A 21729-nucleotide genomic window follows, 5' to 3' on the forward strand; every position below is an offset into this window, starting at 1 on the left:
TCCGCTTGGGTTGGTAGGCTCCACGGAACCCGCGTCCCAATCCGGATGGTTCCGAGCTGCGGGCCCTTCAGTCGGAGGTTTAGAGCTTCATCCAAAGGCTGGTGCTGCCATCATGTGGTCCACTTCCTGTCAAATCTACTTTAGGAGCGTCTGTCTCACACACACACACACACACACACACACACACACACACACACACACACACACACACACACACAGAATTTCTAAATAAAAACAACTTTAAAGCGAAGGACGACTTAAAGGTGGTGACGGCTGATGGATTGAAACCCGGACCTTTTTGTCACACCTCTGAAGAACAGAGGTCAAAAGGTCGTCGCCCCAACGACACAATCGAGAAATAAAAACACAAAACAGAAATTCAACACATTCAGTGACGACAGCTTCAAATTTGGAAATTATTTTGGAAGTTATTTTGGGGAATCAAACGATAAATCAGATGAAGTGAACCAGGTGCATCATGGGTAATCTGACCTCACTTGAAATGTTCAAGTATGAAAGTAAAAGGTTCGTTCAGCTCCTTTAAGCAGAACCTGTTTCTATGGTAACAAAAGTTAGCAGCTACATTAGCAGGATTAGCTGAAGTGCTAATGCTTAATTCACCAATACTGATCGATTACTTTAGTTCGTTCCCATTTAGGAATGAAGAAAATACTTTGGTCCCTTTAGTCTTAACAGCACACCACCAGACAGCAGACACGAGGCACCAGGCGTTGCACACTGAAGAGAGCCCCCCCTGCAGGACGGGAGGTCTAATTTATTATCACTACTTTTTACACACAGATGCTGGCGTCCGTCTTTAAACCCGAGCAGCAGAAATGTACAATCGATGCAAAACGTATGAAAGACAGGCGGCCGGGTGGGGGTGGGGGTGGGGGTCTGTGGTTGTAGTGGTGTGGGGGAGGAGGCAGTGGGCAATTGTAAAAATTCACATTCATTCTTTAAACTTAAATCTCAAGCCCCTCCGTCCAGGAATTATTGCATTCGCCGTTCTAGAAACAAAAACCACAAAGAAATCGACACCAAAAAAATACAAAAAAAACAAAAATACAAAAAAACAAATAAAAAAAATCATCTTTTAAAAAAAAACAATAAGAATCACATCAAATATATTATCGCCCCTCTGGAGGATTTTTTTTACATATTTACACCCATCAGCCCGATTTTCCTTCTGAAGACTTTGTTGACGAACGAGATGAAAGACGGTTGAATCGTTAATATCACAGACGAGGCGTCGTCATGACAACAACGACGTTGATGATGATGATGATGAAGTCGTCCCTCCATGTCGCGTACCGCACGCCGCACGCGCGTCAGGGGCGTGGCCACAGGCGTCCTCTCAGTCTTGGATGAAGGTCAGTGGGTCTTTGGTGCAAAATGTTCCTGCCCCCACCTCCCCATTCACGCCCCCCCCCCAGCCCCCCCAGCAGAAGCAGTTAATTAAACACAACATGAAAATTAATCGACAACCAATCCGACGCCTCGCCGCACATTCAAGTAGGAAGTGAAAAAAACAACAAAGAAAAGAGGAAACAGGAAGTGAACGGAGATCCTCAGGAGGAAACGTCCCGCCGCTCCGGGAACGGTCAACGCTTCAACGTCACCACAGGGGGGGGGGGGCGCCCTAAGGAGGCGCGCCAGAGAAACGGCACCCCGTTGCCCCCCTCATCCCACAAAAAACACCAGCGTTCTTCTTCATTGGTTGTTTTGTCTCCCCGAGTCCGTCGTTACTTCTTCTGCAGCTTCTTTCCTTTCCGGAGGACCAACTTGTTCCTGATGTGACCTCGCTTCCTCTTGGCGGTCTGGATGGACACAAAGGAGACGCGGTTAGCATTAGCGGGCAGCTAGGACTAATGGGAAGCGGTGTGGTGGTGGTGGTGGTGGTGGGGGCACCTTCTTGGACGTGTACTTCTGCTTGGGGGCGCTGCTGCGCAGCTTCCTGTCCAGCGGCTGCCGGTTGTCCGGCTTCCTGACCTTGTAGATCCGCACCAGCCAGTGCTCCGAGGTGAACGCCTCCTCCAGGTGCCGGAAGCGGATGTCCTTGTTGCCGATCTCGGCGTTCCGCGTCCGGTCGAAGCCGGGGGGCGTCCGGAAGTCCAGCTGGGGGAGGAGAGAGAGAGGGAGGTGGGCTCTCGTTAGCCTGGTTAGCTCGTCTATCTCATCTTCATCATTTATTTCCAAATTTGAAAACACAGATCTTTGTGTGGAAAACACCCCCCCCCCACCTGGAAAATCTCTCCGACCCCCCTGCCCTACCCAAAACAACCCCCCCCCCCACTCACCTGCATTTCACCGAAGCGATAGTACGACATCTTGTACATGAGGCAGTTGAGCAGCGTCGGCGACCCGGCTTTGTCCACCCGGAATTCCCCCTGGGGGGTGAAGTAGTCGCTCTCCTGCAAAGACAAAAAGGTTTTATGTTAATGAGGCGAAAGGAGGCGGGACTAAACCCCCTCCCCCCACTGATGGAAATTCACGACGTTAAATATTTCAAAAAGCTTCAAAAACGACCTCATTCAGTCCGGTGAGGTCATGTGACCCAGAAACCGGTTATTTCACGGTTTTCACCTTCCTTAGCTGCTAATGCTAACGTTACGGAAAGTCACGGTCGTCACGGTAACCGCCCCCACTCACCCTGATGTCCTTGGGGTGCTCCCCCTCGGCGATGCGGACCATCCACAGGAACTTGTTGATGTCGTCTCCGGAGTAACCGATCACCCCCCCGAAGATGATGAGGACGTAATCCACGTCCAGCGAGCGCATGATCTCGTACGCCGCGCTCTCATTGGACGACATCGCCTTCCCCACCTGCGGCGAGGAAACCACAGGAGAGGAGCGTTTGATGTCTCCGCTAAAAACAGGATCCGTCTCTAACGCTAAGCTAACAGATGCTAACAGAGGCTAGCTCACCAGCGCGATGTGGCTGTTGTTCCACGTGTTGTTGTCCACTAGCGTGGTGCGGTTAGCCATCCCCGCTATCTGGTAGCCGTAGTCCCACCAGGACATGACGCGGGCGTGCTCGTCCGTGTTCTGCCTCAGCCAATAGTAGGCCTCCCTGAAGTCGTCCAGGATGTTGCGCGTCCTGAAGAGGGGGAGGAGCGTGATTGGTTAACAGCGCCGCCGAGGGTTTTTAAAGCGCGCTGGATTACAGGTGCACCTTGTAGTGCGGAATTTGCTGTAAATAAAAGCGTTAGCTAGCGCGCTCACGCTAGCCCAGTGGGCGGGGCCTCACCCGTCGTGGTTGTAGGAGGCCAGCACCACGCTGGGGCTGGAGTAGGCGTTGCTGGTGACCCAGGTGCAGTGCACGGCGAACATCATGAGCAGCATCAGCATCAGCATGGTGACGATGGACTTGATGTTGGGGCCGAGCCCCTCCTCCGCCTTCTCCTGCTCCGACACGTGTTTACGCACCTTCCCCGCCTGCAGGGGGCGACAAACGCCAGCGTGAAGCCCCCATCGACACCTCAAGACCAATGCCAGTTTTTTTGTTTTTTATTTGGGACGACCTTGTCGTAGAGATTCCCAGAATTCCTCTTGTCGTCCTCGTCGCCGCTGTCCTCGGCGGGGGGCTTCTCTCTCTTGGTGTCGTCGCCCATGTAGTGCTCGAAGACGCTGGAGAACGCCACCGCCGACAGCATGCACACCACCGGCGTGAGCGTGAGCATCAGGCGCACCATCACGCCTGCGAAGTAGACGGCGCTGATGGCGTACAACGCCACTGAGGGAGGGGGGGGGGGGACAGGAAGTAAATCAACGGGAATTTTGAGGCTTTTCTTCTACAGCTAACGGCGCTAGCGCCCCCTACCTACCGAACACGCGCTCGTCGTTGATGTTCTTGATGCAGAACCAGAGGCCTGCTGGGAACGTGCACACCAGGATGTGGAGGTCGAAGAAGAAGGAGACCCAGGTGGTCGGCTGGTGCTCCGACACCGAGGCGATGATGGGGATGTGGATCTTAGCGTAGCTGTGGGGGTAGGACAGGGGGGGGGGGCAAACAGGATTTAATCGGTGGCGGGCTGAGCGCCGGGGGAATGTCGAGACAAATTATCTGATAGATCGTCCTGATTAGCTCAGAATTAGGAGCAGGAAGGTAATTCAAGTCGGGACGGAAGGCGCTGAGTCAGATTCTCAGACTGTTCCGTCTTCACTGGAGCTTCTACACATCTTTTGTTTGGTGTTCAACACGGGGGAGTGGGGGGGCGGGGGGCTTACCCAGTGTCCCACAGCGAGTAGAAGCGACCGCTCCACGGAGCGATGTATCCTGGGAAGAGGAAACAAGTCAATATTTAGTGTCTTCCAGGATGCAGAACACTGACGATGCGAGAATTGTCCTGGAAATGAGATTTCATTCATTTTGACGCATAAATATTCAGGATTTAACATAAAATCTCAGGAAACGTTGAGAGAAAAGCGTCGATGTTTGATTCTATGGAGAGACGAGGTGGTGTGATTCCTGTGATGACCAGCAGGTGGCAGTAGCGTGTTGAAACCCGCAGCGACGCCCCAGAATGAACTCTGCTAACGGCGCCAACGCTTAAAACGATGGAAAGAAATCAACACGGGTTCAAGAGGAGGAAACCAATCAGAAGAAGACCTGTTTAAAGTAACCACGCCCATCAGTGATGTCATCGCCTTGTCATGCCCCCTAGAGGCCGGAGCAGGACGAACCAGCCTCTTCATTCATTTTAACTGAAAACTGTTAAATGAATAGAAAAACAGCAGTTTCCCATGATCCCACCCTGCTGGATGACATCACCCGACATTCAAATCCTTTCAACCAATCACCAGCTGTTTGCTGACTCAGACGTACCTGTGTAGGTGAGATAGATGACGGAGAGGAAGACCACGCCCGCCGCCAGCGACACCCCGAGGAAGAACAGCGTCTGGAACTCCTGCCGGGTGAGGCGGTCCTTCAGGAACTGCAGAAAGGCGTAGGCCTGGAGGAGCGCGAACACACCTGAGACGCAAACGCACACACCTGAGACGCACACACCTGAGACGCACACACCTGAGACGCACACACCTGAGACGCAAACGCACACACCTGAGACGCACACACCTGAGACGCACACACCTGAGACGCACACACCTGAGACGCACACACCTGAGACGCACACACCTGAGACGCACACACCTGAGACGCACACACCTGAGACGCAAACGCACACACTTGAGACACACACACCTGAGACGCAAACGCACACACCTGAGACGCAAACGCACACACCTGAGATACAAACACACACACCTGAGACGCAAACGCACACACCTGAGATACAAACACACACACCTGAGATACAAACGCACACACCTGAGATACAAACGCACACACCTGAGATGCAAACGCACACACCTGAGATGCAAACGCACACACCTGAGATGCAAACGCACACACCTGAGATACAAACGCACACACCTGAGATACAAACGCACACACCTGAGATACAAACGCACACACCTGAGACACAAACGAACACACCTGAGACACAAACGCACACACCTGAGATACAAACGCACACACCTGAGATACAAACGCACACACCTGAGATACAAACGCACACACCTGAGATGCAAACGCACACACCTGAGATGCAAACGCACACACCTGAGATACAAACGCACACACCTGAGATGCAAACGCACACACCTGAGATGCAAACGCACACACCTGAGATACAAACGCACACACCTGAGATACAAACGCACACACCTGAGATACAAACGCACACACCTGAGATACAAACGAACACACCTGAGATACAAACGAACACACCTGAGATACAAACGCACACACCTGAGATACAAACGCACACACCTGAGACACAAACGAACACACCTGAGACACAAACGAACACACCTGAGATACAAACGCACACACCTGAGATACAAACGCACACACCTGAGACACAAACGAACACACCTGAGATACAAACGCACACACCTGAGATACAAACGCACACACCTGAGATGCAAACGCACACACCTGAGATGCAAACGCACACACCTGAGATACAAACGCACACACCTGAGACACAAACGAACACACCTGAGATACAAACGCACACACCTGAGATACAAACGCACACACCTGAGATGCAAACGCACACACCTGAGATGCAAACGCACACACCTGAGATGCAAACGCACACACCTGAGATGCAAACGCACACACCTGAGATGCAAACGCACACACCTGAGATGCAAACGCACACACCTGAGATGCAAACGCACACACCTGAGATGCAAACGCACACACCTGAGATGCAAACGCACACACCTGAGATGCAAACGCACACACCTGAGATGCAAACGCACACACCTGAGATACAAACGCACACACCTGAGATACAAACGCACACACCTGAGTAACTAACACACACACCTGAGATACAAACGCACACACCTGAGATACAAACGCACACACCTGAGATACAAACGGACATTTTAATTTTTAACGGTTTTCCTTCGGTACTTTTGTAAATCTCGCTCCCTTCAACACCCCCACCTCCCCGCCGCCTGCCTGAGGGACCACCTCCTGCAGGGCCCCCTGCCGCGGTCCCGTCTCTCTCGTCCCGCCCTCTGCGGTGGCGCCACCAGATGTTCAAACAGCTGTTGCCCCGGCGACACGCAAACACGCAGGGATGTGATGTTTTTTTTGTTTTGGATTCCTCGTAACGCCGGCTGAGCTCAGACCCAGAGGAGAACAGGAACAGGAAGTCATGGAGCTGCACCCCCTCCCAGACCCACCGCCCCCCACCCAGATGGAGAGGAACACCGGGATCTGGATTCGGTTCCTCCTCCACCGGGAGGAGGAACCGAACACGCTTTAATGAACTACCTGCTAGTGTTAGCTTCAATCTGTGTGTGTGATGAACGATGACATCATCCACCATGCTGAAAGCTGATTGGATACCAAGGACAAGTCCTTCACGAAGCTTTTCCTTCAAATATTCCTAATCTTTATTCATTAGACATAACTATTAGCCTAGCAGTTCGCTCATCCGCAAGCTAGGCTAGTTTCCCCAGCATTTGTTACCATAGTAACGGAACTTCAACTGTCATTACTTGACGGAAGCGAAGCAAGTCAAAACAATCCAGAACACCAGATGCATTATGGGTCGGACGATTTGAACCGTACCTGAAGCCAAACGTTGAAGCTAACCCGTGCTAACCGGTTCCAACTAGCTCGGTTTCGTTAGCATCAGGTGGGAAGCGAGGGGGCGGGGCGTTATCCAGCACTAGCGAGAAAGAGCGGCGGCATCGCGATTGTCCACGACAAGAGAAGGCGGGGCTTACCGGCAGCAGCCATGTGTTCGCTGGTCCTGATTGGCTGGAAGCCGACAAACGGGACCTGCATGGACAGGACCAGACCCACGATGTAGAACGTGCTGTATGCTGGGAAAAAAAACAGAGGGGGCGAGTCAGGTGAGATAAAAACATCCAAGGACGCCCTCTGATTGGCTCCCCCCCTTAGACCCCCCCACCTCATTGAGAGAGGACTGATTTCCCCCGCTGCACCTCTGAGGGACTCAACACAAAGCGGCTAATCTAACGTCGTTTACTGTGGCGTAGTGGCGCGGGGCGAGACAGCGGCGCAGGGAAGCGTTCACTCCCACCTTTGAAGCTGGCAGCGGCGGTGCGCGGGGGGAGGGTGGGGGGGTTCTGGGGGTGGCGGTGGGGTTTCAGACGCTCCAGCTTGATTAAGATTTTATACACTTTCCTAAAGAGAAGCGACCGCCCTCAGCAAAGCTCCCCCCTCACATCGGCTGTTGACTCAGACAGAAATGAATTATGGGGGAACTCAGACCGAGAGGAATTTTATTAGACGCGGATTTTTCTATTTTTCTTTCGCCTGTAAAAAATAAAAGGAAAAAAAGCGACGCTTCGAGAGACAAAAAGGCGTGGACGTGGGAAACGGACGGAGTCTAGATTTTTCCCGCTCCGCCCGACGGAATCGTGGAGCGGAATTCCATCGCAGACGCGGGTCAAACCTCTCTGGATGAGGAGGCCCTCGTTTATTTCGCTGTTTTCGACGAGTGTGGAATGAAACCGCGTGTAAACGCTGCTCGACACGGGATCATTTTCTTCTTGCGTGTGGACGTCTGCGCCGCCGAGGATGATGGGATGCTTATGGATGTGAGAAATGAGCAACGCGTGACCGGCTCCGGCTCGCTCGGGGTTAAATGCTCGAGTGGAGACATCCGACACGCACAAAGGGAGGCGGGGCCTTTCATCCGACACGCACAGAGGGAGGTGGGGTCTTTCATCCGACAGGTGCATGATGGGAAAGTATGAGCAGAAACTTTCTGTGTGGGGGGAGTTCCAAACGTTGAGTCATACATCACACAATGAGAGCTAGTGTCTGCTTTAATTGCTTGTCAGTGTGTGTGTGTGTGTGTGTGTGTGTGTGTGTGTGTGTGTGTGTGTGTGTGAGTGTGTGTGTCTTACCGATGTACACTCTCCTGCTGTAGCGTTGCATCAGCAGCAGCACAAACACATGCAGAGGAATCAGGTTGATGATAAAGACGTAACCCCCCCACGCCGACACCTGGAGGACACACACACACACACACACACACACACACACACACACACAGTTTAAACATAATCGATCATTCTACTTCCTGTTCTCATTCGGACGAGGTCATCTTGCTCCGCCTGTAATTGAAGCCACGCCCACGTGTGTGTGTGTGTGTGTGTGTGTGTGTGTCCACTTGCTACCAGCCTGGGGCAGGACACACACAGCGCTGGGGGGCGGCTGTTATCGCCCAGCGTTCCATCAGAGGTGAATCCGATGACTTTAGCCCCGCCCCCTCAACTCCCCCGTAGGAAAGGTGGCGCCAAGAGCAGGGCGTAGCAGCAGATGGCGTCTACCTCGCCCTCCCTGGGGGGCTCATCAGTGAGAAGGTGACCCTGTGGGGTCGGAGATGGGTCGCCTGAGGCCACGCCTCCAGGCAGATCAATACTTGCTGTTGCGCCGCGGCGCTTGCTAAGCCACTCCCACCCCCAACTGATGATGCCCATCCCCGTCTCTCAACCGGCTCCGTGTCTCTGATGAAACGCTCCTGGAAAGCGTTGCCGTGGAGACGGCGGGGGGGCAAAGGGGCGGCTTCAGAGCAGCGGCGTCTTTTAACGCCAGTTGCTCACGGTTACGAGGCTCGTCTCCATCCCCTCAACGCTCCACAGCTCCCTTCATTCCCTCAACTCCCCCATCTGCCCCCCCTCCCCTCCTAACGCCCCCCCCCATTCATAAATAATGCAGGACACTCCAGCTGAACCGTTCGTCTGGACAGCAGGAAGAGTCTGACGACTTCATCCCCGCGTTTCTTATAAAGCCTGAAGGGGACTAGCGAACGGCTACGTCAGGCTAGCCCTGTGTGTGTGTCTGTGTGTGTGTGTGTGTGTGTGTGTGTGTGTGTGTGTGTGTGTGTGTATTCTTACCATGTAGAAATAGGAGAGGCAGCAGCCGATGGTCCAGAACACGGAGCCGGTTTTCACCGACTTCACCTGTTGAGACACAAACAGACGAGGTGAAGGACACACACACACACACACACACACACACACACACACACACACACCCTACCCAGAGGTAGTAGGTGAACTGCAGGGCGAAGATGGCGATGCCCTCGTTGTCGAAGGAGCCGGCGACGGAGCGGGAGATGTATCCCGGCACGATGGCGATGAAGCACGCCGCCAGAAGCCCCGCCCCCTGGTTCCACAGCTCGCTGGTCAGCAGGAAGGTGCTGATGGCGGTCAGGCCGCTGAACACCGGTGCCAGGAAGACGCACACGTCCCGGATGTGGACGGTGATGTGCAGCAGGTTGAGCACGTAGTGGATGAGGCCGGCGGTCACCATCAGCCCGGGGTACACCTGAGCAGGGAGGAAGGGGAGGAGTCAGGAAGGGGAGGAGTCAGGAAGGGGAGGGGTCAGGAAGGGGAGGAGTCATGAAGGGGAGGAGTCATGAAGGGGAGGAGTCATGAAGGGGAGGAGTCAGGAAGGGGAGGAGTCAGGAAGCGTTCCGATGAGTCGATTCAAACGCCTCCTGGAGAAATAAACGCGCCGCGTTCGCGCCCAGACGTCGGCACGCCGAGGCAGAGCTGCGACGGAGGGTGAATGCGGGGTTCTGAGTTCCCTCCGTCACCATGGTAACACTGCTGCACACCTAACCTGCTCCAGAGCTGGTTATGTTCACTAAACAGATGACGTTATGTAAAAAAAAAACGTGTTGAAGCATCGTCGTCTGGAAACGAGCCGCTAACGCTCCAGAGAACTCTATCAGGATGGAGGGCGGGGCCCCACCCGTGTGGGCGGGGCCGACCACATCGAAGTCACTCTTGACACTTGTGGAGATGCTTGCCTCAGTCACATGACTACCTTCTTAAAGGGACCGCCCCGGCCGCTAACACAGAATACATTACTGCTAAAGTGAAACTTCTAAGCTAGCAGAACCAACAAGAAACAAACTTTGGCGCGACGTTACGAAGACGCTGCTAATAAAGTTGATACAAACTGGACTCACAATTATTATTATATTTAGAATTAAACAGTTTAATAATGGTTTTATCGTTTTATTGTGTTGAATTTGTCCGCCACACCTTAAAGGACGATCCGTGACGTTAAACCGGTCTACAGAGCACAATCACTGGACTCCTGAGCGCCGCCCTGGTGTCTGACACTTCACAAGCGACTGCATTAAATATAAATTTCATTCTGAAGCGGCTGAACGCCCTTCAGACGCCAGAGAGTGGATTATTGTCCTGACAGCTATCGGTTGTTCTGGACGTGGCTTCAGAGAAGCCTTTCTTTCCTTATCGACGGCTCAAGAGGAAGAGCCTCCGACAGCCGTCCTCTGGAGAATAAAAAGGGGGGGGTGTGGCGGGGCGATAAGAAGTGGGAGGGCAGCCGGACCGTCGGGGCTGAAAGGCGCTCAAGTGTCGCATTAACTGATATCGGCGCATCCGTCTTCGGGACGGCGTGACCCGTCTGAGCGCTTGGAGACGTAACGCCGTCGCGCGCCGTTAATGAGAACCGTCTGATTTATAACGACTAAAAAATAATAAAAGAGGAGGAAATGGAGTTAGAGGAGGAAATCTCAACCGTATCCAAAATGGGTTTTTGCTTCACGGATGCACGCCGCCATCGTAATCTCCTATTTATTAATATTTATTATATTTATTCACCATTCTTCTACATTAGCTGCTCGCTAGCGCTAGGAATAAAAGGAGGGAATCTCCATCCATACGTAGAATCGATCAACGACACCGAACTCTTCAGGGAAGATCAAAAATTAAAAGTTTTAGAATGAGGACGGTAAATTTAATTATGAATTAGTGTTTTTTGAGTCGTGAGCTGAATAAAGATGGCGTCTTGCTTTTTAAAACCTCCGCATGGTTTTAAAAAGGAACGACTCCATGCAAATAGAAGCTCTCCCACGTTGTTTTACGATTTCAGATGCAGCGTGGGAGTCGACTAAATGCCCTTTTTAAAAAATTTTTTTGCAGGAGGTCCCGTGTTTATGTTCAGCAAATGATTTTGTGCTGTCTTGTAAACAAGCGAGGGTTTGACAAAAGGCGTTAGCGCTAACGGATTCCTCTGACTTCAGCGCCGCGGCGTCGTTCTGCTCGGCTTTATTTATTTATTGCAGGTAAAAACGAGCCGCTGGTGTCAGATCTATGAATCAAATCCTGGATCCGCGCCCTGTTTTGCATAGATTAGCATGTTATTGGGAGGAATTTGCATTTAGCGTGGCCAACAGAATGTCCCTCCCACCCGCAATTTTAAAAATGCCTGTGAACCCTGAGACTCGCCATCTGGAGGGAAACTTCTTCCAAGTCAAATGTGGGTTGTTAGTGCATTCAGATAGACAATCCTATACGTTCATTATTTTAATTTTGTTTAGACCACAATCCCAACGTGTTGCAGTCCAAATAAACGCCACATATTTCTACCCGATGCTAACGGAACAGATAATGACCAGATAAGTCCAGCTGTAGTTGTTGAGACTCCAACTTTTGCTGAGTTGAACTAAAAGTGAAATTACATTTTAACGAGAGCCGGGCTCATTATAAACTGTTTGTTCCTCTATTTTTAAAGCTCAAACATTCATGAAAAGGCGATAAAAAGCAGCATTAAAATAACAAAGATCGATACCTAAAGTACAAGATTAGAGCTTCCATGAATCTGCAGTAGAAACGTGTGAACAGAGTTGCACCAGAAGACAGATCTAGTTAAGATAGAGATGCACTCCCGGCACCGGGGGGTCCGGCTCCATTCCAGTCCGAGCTGGAAACATTGGGTGAACGTTCCACATTTATTTGGCAGGGAGAACCTGGATTATGTAGTCCTGACACATCATTAGTTTGGGCAAATTTAACTTGGAGTGCAGAAATTCGGGGCCCATTAAGCTCGATCAAACGGAGCAGAGCAGGTAGCCTCGTTCCCGAGGAGGGGGTAGATAAGCTAACGGTGTGTTTCACACGGGGTAGCGAGTGGAATCAGCACATACCCCACCCACCCCCCAATGGGATCGATGTTTCCCGTCGATTTGTGCTGCTGGGAAGCCAGAGAGGTGGCGTCGGTCGAGGGGAATGAACCGTTCGCTGCTGCTGCCGGGCAGCGACTCGAGCCCCTGGTAGTCCAGGCGGAATGATTTAAAGCAGAACTGGTAAAACCCAACCAGGCTGAGAGAGACGGCGCTTAAAGAAAGCTTCAATCGCCCCCGCAATCACCCCCACAGCTTTACAGTGAGCTGAGTTCAACCCGGAGGTCACATCCTGATTAAGTCAACAACGCCGCATTAGCAAAAAAAAGCAGACGCAACCCTGAGATCATCAAACTGGAACCTTTAGATTCAACGATACGAGGTAAAACCACACGGTTCATCAACAGGTGTCGCATCGAGGCCTCAGAATCTTACATTCCAGATGCGCAGCAATAAAATAAAAAATAAAAAAACGCCAGACGGGTTGTGGTCGTGAGCAATTTCTGAGTAAAAGACAAATAAAATGAAGCAACAATAGATCAACAAAGACCGTAAAGCCGCCATTATTCTGCCAAGATTTAAAAGAGATTAAAGAGTATCTGTGGCCACCAGCCAGGAAGGGAACGGCGCTGCACCTCCTCAATCTGAGGTTCATCAGAAGGCTGGGCGTCACATAACAGAGTTATATAGACCAGGAAGGGGCATAATTTACTCTATTACCGGGTTATGCACCAAAGCCCCCCAGGCAGAGTCGGACAACAGGGCCCCACGACAGGTTGAAACTCACCGTGCCTCCGACGATCCGACCCAGGGGGTACCAGGCCCGTTCATCAAACCAGTTGAGGAACTCGTAGAAGCCATTGGTGGTGAGGTGGTGCGTCGATCTGTAGTTGAACCTTTAGGAAAAAGAAACAGAAAAGTGTGACGTTAATGCAAAACGACAACCACGCAGAAAAAAAAATCAGCATTTCCCAAGTTTAGATTTTGGCAAAAACTCTTCCAGCAGCAGAACGGTCCCAAAAAAAAAAGCATCTCGAGGGGGAAGGAAAGGTTATTTCAGTTCGAGATGTGAAGGTGAGCTAACTGGGCCTGGATGCAGTGCTTGTGCCTTGTTAGCATAGCAAGGATAATGGCTGCATTCACAATCTTTGTCCCGATGCCAACAACTCTCAGTTTAGCTTGGGGTGAACAAAAGGGAGATGGATGCAAGGCTCTCGCGTTTTAAGAACAAAGCCTTTTTATTGTATGGATAAATCCGACTGGAACTGCTGGCATGTGCGAGGGTGACAAAGGCAGTAAAACAGCTATCAAAAATTTTTTTAAAAAAGGAAAAGAAACAGCAGCGCTAAATATAAAGAATGTGTCTGCATTGATTGGTGGTGCAGCGTTGGTATGCCGAGGGTGTTGGAACGCCGTCAAACGGCAGAACGAAAGAGCTGACGCTGTTTAGAAGACGGATGCCAAACAGAACGAAACAAACACTCGGAACATTTTCCCTGAATGTGGGCAGCTTTACGTACAAATATACCTCTGAAACACTTCACGTATGGAAGAGGAGGAGGCTATGGCATGCAGACGAGTATTAGAGGAGGTGTGGAACCTGTTCAGGTATAGAAAAAGTGAAGATTCCACAACGATTAATCGTCTTTGATTCTGCAGAACGAAGTCCAACAAACAAAGACGAACAAACGTGAAGCCTTGGAGGATTATTTATTTGCTGTTTTGGGCCATGTTGGTGTTATCGATTCTAGATGGTCGAACAGGCGAGTCGGCGTCCACACGCCCAGGTGTGAGCGTTTGAATCCAGGCGGAACAGTCCGGTTACTTCTGCCTCAACGCTCCGCAATTCTGAATCACCGAGGCGGAAAGAAAACAGGTCGGAAGCAGCAGAAGTTTTCTACTTTCCGTGTCCACAAATCCCTCTGAAGACCTGGTGGTCAGCGGCGCTTCACCCCCCGTCTCAAACCATCAAAACTAGCTCAGCGCCAGCTGATAAATAGGAGAAACTTGCGTCTTTATTGTCTCCTCGGAGAGCATCTCCAAAGCTACATTAAAAAATTAGGAGTAGAAAATTACGTTTTTAATCTCCTGGGAAGCCCTGCAGACATCGTAATTAATTTCGTTCGAGGTTTGTTTTGCTAATTGTCGGCTTCCTGCGGAGACGGGACCAATCAGCATCAGCAGGACCGACTTGGGCAGAGCTAGAGAGGAACCCGCTGCCAATCAGCGCCAACTCCTTAACGAGGTGCGCCACTGCCTCGTCCCACCGGTTTGGTGAGGATGAGGTAAACGTGTTTAGTTCCAGGGGTGCAATCATCACCTGGTTTAATTAGCCTGCTAACGGCGGTTAGCTCGAGGGAACCGCAAGGTGAATGAATATCAGTGTCAAAAGACAACAGCCAATCACAAAAAAAAAAAGTTGTTCAGAGGGAGGCTGTTGGTGGCCGGGGCCATAATGTGTTCACAAATCAACTGGGGTAATAAACATGAGGTGGTAATTATGGATTAGCGCTATATTTATGGGGTAGATCATCAGCCCTGTAATGGGAAATATGCACCATCAGCAAGAATAAGTGCTGGAAAATAAAGTGGAGATTATCAAGACAAACATCATCATCAGTGTGGACGGCGTGGGCTACTCTCAGAGCTACGCCGGCTAAATTACCCATCGCTGCTCACTGGACCTTAGTTTAGCCATCATGAGGGCAACAACTACAAGATGGATGAAAGACAGTGGTGATGGACGGATTAGAGACAGCGATGAGGCCAGGCATGATGGACGGATAAGAGACATCGGTGATGGATGGATTACAGTCATTGGTGATGGATGGATTAGAGACAGTGGTGATGGACGGACTAGAGGCAGTGGTGATGGACGGACTAGAGGCAGTGGTGATGGACGGACTAGAGGCAGTGGTGATGGACGGACTAGAGGCAGTGGTGATGGACGGACTAGAGGCAGTGGTGATGGACGGACTAGAGGCAGTGGTGATGGACGGACTAGAGGCAGTGGTGATGGACGGATTAGAGACAGTGATGAGGCCAGGCATGATGGACGGATAAGAGACATCGGTGATGGATGGATTACAGTCATTGGTGATGGATGGATTAGAGACAGTGGTGATGGACGGACTAGAGGCAGTGGTGATGGACGGACTAGAGGCAGTGGTGATGGACGGACTAGAGGCAGTGGTGATGGACGGACTAGAGGCAGTGGTGATGGACGGACTAGAGGCAGTGGTGATGGACGGACTAGAGGCAGTGGTGATGGACGGATTAGAGGCAGTGGTGATGGACGGATTAGAGACATTGGTGATGGACGGATTAGAGATGGTGGTGATGGATGTATTATAGATGGTGGTGATGGACAAATTAGAGGCAGTGGTGATGGACGGATTAGAGACATTGATGATGGACGGATTAGAGACATTGATGATGGAAGGATTAGAGACATTGATGATGGATGGATTAGAGACACTGGTGATGGACGGATCAGAGACAGTGGTGAGGACAGGCATGATGGGATTGGACCCCTTCAGGTGCTTCTCCCTGTAAGCCTCTTGCTTATCGTTTAACAAACACTCCAACAGGATTACAACCATCTGAAGCCCACAGAATCCAACTTTTAATCGTCTCCCAACAGGATTTTCTGCTTGGATTACCTGATAATTGAAGTGCGGTTCACACACTCTCCCCACACACACACACACACACACACACACACACACACACACACTCACCCATCGTTCCCCAAAGCCAACACCTCTCTACTGGTCACACTAACTGGTTCACTGGACGACTGCCAAGCCCTTAATAGTGCTGCGTTCAGCATGCCTGCCAACACCTGACAAGATTAGGCGTCCTGGCGTATCATCTAACGGCCGTATCAATTCATTCAAAGAGTGTGTGTGTGTGTGTGTGTGTTCCTGCTTGTTCAATGACCCAAGAAGATAATTGTGTTCCGTGGATGTGTGATGACAATATCGTTCACACGCAACAAGACATGACTTTGTTAATGTGAAGAAGAAAAAAACCCCAAACACATCGGCAGTAATTACTATCTGTCCTGAATACAAAGCGGGTTCAACGGGGGCCCCCATCTCTGCGAACGCGGGGCCCGAGCAGCAGGAACCCATCAACACCATCATTAAGAGATGAACGCCAAAATACGCCGCTGATTATTCCGCCAAGTCAACCATTTCCCAGGATCCCAAACAGGCAAAAATAAAACAGAAAACACACAATCTAATTACCCTCATCGCGACGCGCGAACACGAGCTGACGACGCAAGAAGCTTCCTTCTAATTGATTCTTGAGGAGCGAGCTCATCTTTTTGAGATGCAAGAGTCCAGGCTGAGCAATTTCCCTTTTGCTTCAACGCTGTTACCCATGATGCATTTCATATACCGCTCATTCTACAGGCTGGAAAAGAAGTACAGGAGCCGGAGTACTTGAATTTGCACTAAAATTGGCGTAGAAGGGTATCATCTACGAAGAAAGCGCAGAAATCTTTGAATAAATTTGGATATTAGCATCATTGCTAGACACAGAAAAAGTTCAAATTTTTAACTTTGCTGAACGACATCGCTGGCAGGAATACATTCGGGGATTCTCTTCCGTGACGAATGAAAACTGTAAAATTACATCCGAATCTCGAGGCGACGAGACGTGATGTCATAAATATTGACTTGCCTCGGGAAATAACTTCATTCCAAAGTTACTGTGTTCAAGCTCTAACTGGGACTAGCCGTTAGTCGCACAATAGCTATAAACTAGCGGGGCTTATTTGCTCCGGCGCCTCCACATTTTGACAGTCAAGATAAAGATTCACACATAAAAGCGTTCGGGTTGTAAAAAGAGGCTGTTAGGAGACGAGTTATTCAATTCTGAAATGGACCATAATCGGATAAAGACGTCGTTTGTTGCAGTGAAAGGAATCGCGATGTCCCGCCATTAAAAACTAACACGCCCCGTTTTATTAGTATTGGTAATTTAAGAAGCCCTTTTTAGGATTGAGTCACGTTGAGCCATCGGCATCATGGGTACACCATCGCTTCTCTCCCCGCTTGCAGTTACTATGGTGACGACAGAGGAGGCGTGGCTCAGAATAAAGCGAGTCTCGCCAGTTCAACACACACCTTTCATCGTTAATGCCACTCCTGCGAAAGTTCAAAGCGGCTTAAAACGACATTTTATTGAGGGTTGAAACTAAAGTGACATTAAATGGAAGTCTGCCACTAAACGGTGATTAAGTTCAAAGCTGGAATTATTAGTCCGACCGGATATAAGTGTCTCACAGCAGCTCAGGAGCTTCTGGGTCCGCTGAGGCCACTTTTTCTATTTAGGTAAATTATATTAATAAAATAAAAATGAGAGCAGGCTCTTTGAAAAGGAGCCAAGAATAGTCAGAATGAAATATTAAATGCATTCGGCATTAGCATAATTTAGCAATCTCTTGGAAAATAAAGCGCATTATTGCATCCTGGGAGAAACGGTGGTGGTGTTTGGGACGTTAGATGGGATTAACCGCTGGCGACAGGCCAGCGACGCGTCCCCGTGTTTGTTTTGAGTTTGTCTCCTCCGGGTCGGAACGCCGATGAGGAAGACCTTCAAGCTGACACAATGAAGGTTCCATACCCAACAGGAACGGATGCCAAAAACCATGGCAACCCCCGTAGATGTGGGGAAGGTCCTTGGCCCCCAAAAAAAGCACCTGAACATCTGCATGTGAAGCAGATGGAAGGACTCCATGTTTTCTTCCACGCTTGGCCTGAAATTGAAAACCTTGTAAAGGCGAAGGATGGAAAAAAGCTTCTTTTCTTTCACGCGACATGAATTTCGAACGAGATGTGAAAGCAGGACTCTGGATACGAGACACTTCAAGGATTTAAGGACAGGTGTCTCACCTCCAAGGGAGGAGATGAAGGCGAGTATTTCAAGCAAAAACCTGTTTAAAATCCAGGACAGAGGAAAAAGGAGGTTTGAAAAGAGATGGAGGACAAAGGATGACGAAACCTCTCAAAAAGTTAATTTTCTTGTAATAATTACAACCAAATCTCTTCATACTTTATGCTATGTTTCTATATTTTTTAATACCATGGCTAAAAACAAAAGCGGCTGCGCCAGAATAACTTAATTTGTGTTAAAACATCGAACAAACCAGCGGCGATGGAAAAACATGTTCAATTCCTTCTAAAGAAGAATTCAAAATTTTTCCATTTCAAACTCATTTTATTTAACAATTCCCCCATTAAGTTTAGATTTTTTGCCGGGGTTGTGTCTCTAACATGACGTTGTGATTTTTGTGCAGATAACGCCACATTTGAAGGTAATTATAAGAAAATGAGTTTTTAATTCTCCGACTAAAGATTTCCAGGAGGGCAGAGTTGCCGTTATCGATGTCCTCGTTACCGTTTTGCGGATTCTGAGGAGTTTACTCACACCTGGCAGGAAACAGCTTGACGATACCCGTCACGCCAGCTCACACTTGCAATGGCTTGTGGGTCTGACAGAATAATCGATCCACGATTAAGGCTCTTTTTCACGCCGAGCTTGATGAGAACCTTCAGCAAGCTCTAAGCAGACTGTCCTGGTGAAGTTTATATATTTATATATATATATATATATATATATATATATATATAATTAGGATTTATGGAAACAAAAAAAGTTCAGGAAAGGGATCTAAGACCAGATATAATTTTTAGGTCGAGAAATTAAAAAACATTGCAGGTGCTTTTTGGTCTTTTTTTACTGGAGGACACGAGTAGCACGATAACAACCAAACGCTAGCTGTTCGCTAACTATATCTGCCACTGATTATCATTCAAGAGTAACTCAAATTTAAGGGGATAAAACCAGGATGTTGAGCAAATACTGCAGTGAAAGGATCAGGCAGCTCCCCCCCCACGGAACTCCTTCAAAGCAAAACGTCTGAGAAACATCTGATCAATACGTTAGCTTCAAAGCTAACAGCTGTTTCTGGGAGTCCCACGCCGGCAGACGCCAGAAGCAGAATTCAAAATGTGAACCTCAGCATTGGGGATGGAGACGAAGCAGAATCAAGGGCGTCACAAACTGCACTGTGGGTAAATTTAACATCATAAACCTGTAAAAAAAACCACCAATGGGGGAAGACGTTGAGACAAGACATTATTAAGTCAATAAAGGGTGTATTTTGAGAAACTACACAGAAGAAGCAGAGTTAATCCTGTGTTCCCTACGGGCAAGGTAGAAACGAGGAAGACGAAGAGAAGAATCCATTAATAACTTCTTTTTTATAGCCCTTTGAAACCAGACTTCATTCTAATTAATTTATGGTTCAAGCTTATTCAATTAAACGCAGACGTGAGGAGGTATCCACATCGGAGAAAAGTTATTAGAGACCTAACACCTTCATTTGTGTTCAAACACAGGCTTTGTTAAACAATGAAATGAAAATACATGAGGAGAGACGCGACCTGTGGCGGAGAATCCAATTATCACCCGACGTACGTTCGTAACGCGACAACGAAACGGCTTTAGACGGGAAGGAAACAAACGTCGCAGGTTTGAACACATTTCAGGACATTATTTCTGTTTCCTCTTTCTGATCTGATTCTGAACGATGTTCTGTTTTAAATGAGTGGATTATCTCCTCCATATCTGTCATTATTGATGCTTGTCTCGGTCACATGACTACCTTCTTAAAGGGGCCGCTCCAGCCGCTAACACAGAATACATTATCGCTAAACTGAAACAGCTAGCAGAACCAACAAGAAACAAACATTGGTGTGACGTTACGAGGACACCAATAATAAAGTTGATACAAACTGGATTCATATTAATTAATAAGTTTAGAAATAAACAGTTTTGATGCTGGTCGTGTTGTTTTATTTCAGGGGTGTCACACTCATTTTCACCGAGGGCCACATCAGCACACTGGCTGTCCTCAAAGGGCCAGATGTAACTAATAAATGTAACTAAATGTAACTACTCCTTATTTTAAGTAACTAATTTATTATTTATTGAAGTTACAAACATTACATTTGCACAGACAAAATGTTTGCTTGTTGCTGTTATATTTGTAAGGTTATAAAAGCCACAGAACTCCATCAATCAAGGATCAAACTATCCAGTGAATATAAAATGATGTACCGGGCCACCTTTGGCCCCCGGGCCTTGAGTTTGACTTTAGATGTATTTATCCTCCACACTGGTCTGTGATGGAGAAACAGGTTGCAGACAACTGCATTAGTGCACAAAAGGCCGTCAAACTGAACCGTCCTTTTATTGAAAGTACTCTTAAACCGGGATCATCTGAACGACCAATCAGACGACCACCAATCAGACTTAGAGAGTCTCAGTGGTAAAAAAAAACAAGAGCAGAAAGCACTTTAACTGGACAACAGTCCGGCTGACAGTTAGAGTCGCTTCAAAAAATTATGCTGCGATTAAAGTGGAGGACTGGACCCGTTCCAATGTGTTTGGTAAATATTAGAACATTTACGAGCTAAAATATGCACGGAGGGTTCAAGTTCAAAAATGACCAGAATTCAGCAAATGCAAAGCAACTTGAACACTCCATTGTGCCGCCTTTCAACACCCTTTCTAAGCCGGCCCTTCAAGTGGCAACCTCTTTCACAAAACCATACAAAAATGCTAGATTTCAAATTATGTTAACACGCTGAAACAAGAGCGCTTCAAAGGCGAGCCTGTGAGATTCCTACTTTGAGTCCATTTAAAAGATAAGGAGGGGAAAATGAGAAATGCGGCCCTCTCAAGAGCGCCGACTCGCTGCTTTTCGTACTGTGGCATTCGATTCAAAAAAGGGAGAGGATGAAAGGAACGCCGATTCCACATTTAGCCAAGAGTCCGCCGGGGCAGAGGCGTCCCTTTCATCAAAACCCACCGTCACCATCAACCAGAAACGGGCCAGAAGCGGCAGGCGGCTGTGAAATCCCAAGGATCCGCGGTAATTGCTAATACACAAAGCGCTTTGCTGTCATAACAGGTGTCTAATCAATTGAATATCAAAAACAGGAAGGCGAGGACAAACAGCCGCGCTAATTACAGGAGCGAGCGCCACGTATTGAGATTTCTGTTGAATGCGTTCTCAAAAGCGCTTGCGTCTGAAGGCTTCGTCATGACTCACAACGGGTTTGCTCTGAAGTGTGCAGTCTGCCGACAAGATGTCGAGGACGAGAGGTCGACCAATTAGCTTTGAAAGGACGATACTTAACAACTG

At 49.0% G+C, this 21729-nt stretch overlaps 1 protein-coding gene across 1 annotated transcript in view; it reads right to left on the reverse strand.

Moving 5' to 3' along the window:
- Positions 1-550: 550 nt before the first annotated feature.
- Positions 551-21729, reverse strand: part of LOC137607668 (dolichyl-diphosphooligosaccharide--protein glycosyltransferase subunit STT3B) — a 34164-nt gene continuing 12985 nt past the window's right edge. The window contains exons 2-16 of the mRNA XM_068333578.1: positions 13291-13399; positions 9605-9892; positions 9460-9525; positions 8467-8566; positions 7315-7413; positions 4829-4975; positions 4231-4279; positions 3828-3982; positions 3525-3736; positions 3251-3438; positions 2929-3100; positions 2653-2826; positions 2301-2414; positions 1912-2118; positions 551-1820 (exon numbers count right to left, since the gene is read on the reverse strand). Of these exons, the coding sequence (XP_068189679.1) occupies positions 1746-1820; positions 1912-2118; positions 2301-2414; positions 2653-2826; positions 2929-3100; positions 3251-3438; positions 3525-3736; positions 3828-3982; positions 4231-4279; positions 4829-4975; positions 7315-7413; positions 8467-8566; positions 9460-9525; positions 9605-9892; positions 13291-13399 (2155 nt within the window). The 3' untranslated portion in view covers positions 551-1745. The remainder of the gene's footprint in view (positions 1821-1911; positions 2119-2300; positions 2415-2652; positions 2827-2928; positions 3101-3250; positions 3439-3524; positions 3737-3827; positions 3983-4230; positions 4280-4828; positions 4976-7314; positions 7414-8466; positions 8567-9459; positions 9526-9604; positions 9893-13290; positions 13400-21729) is intronic.

The sequence above is a fragment of the Antennarius striatus genome, chromosome 14 (genome assembly GCF_040054535.1).
Source record: "Antennarius striatus isolate MH-2024 chromosome 14, ASM4005453v1, whole genome shotgun sequence".
Lineage (NCBI taxonomy): Eukaryota > Metazoa > Chordata > Actinopteri > Lophiiformes > Antennariidae > Antennarius > Antennarius striatus.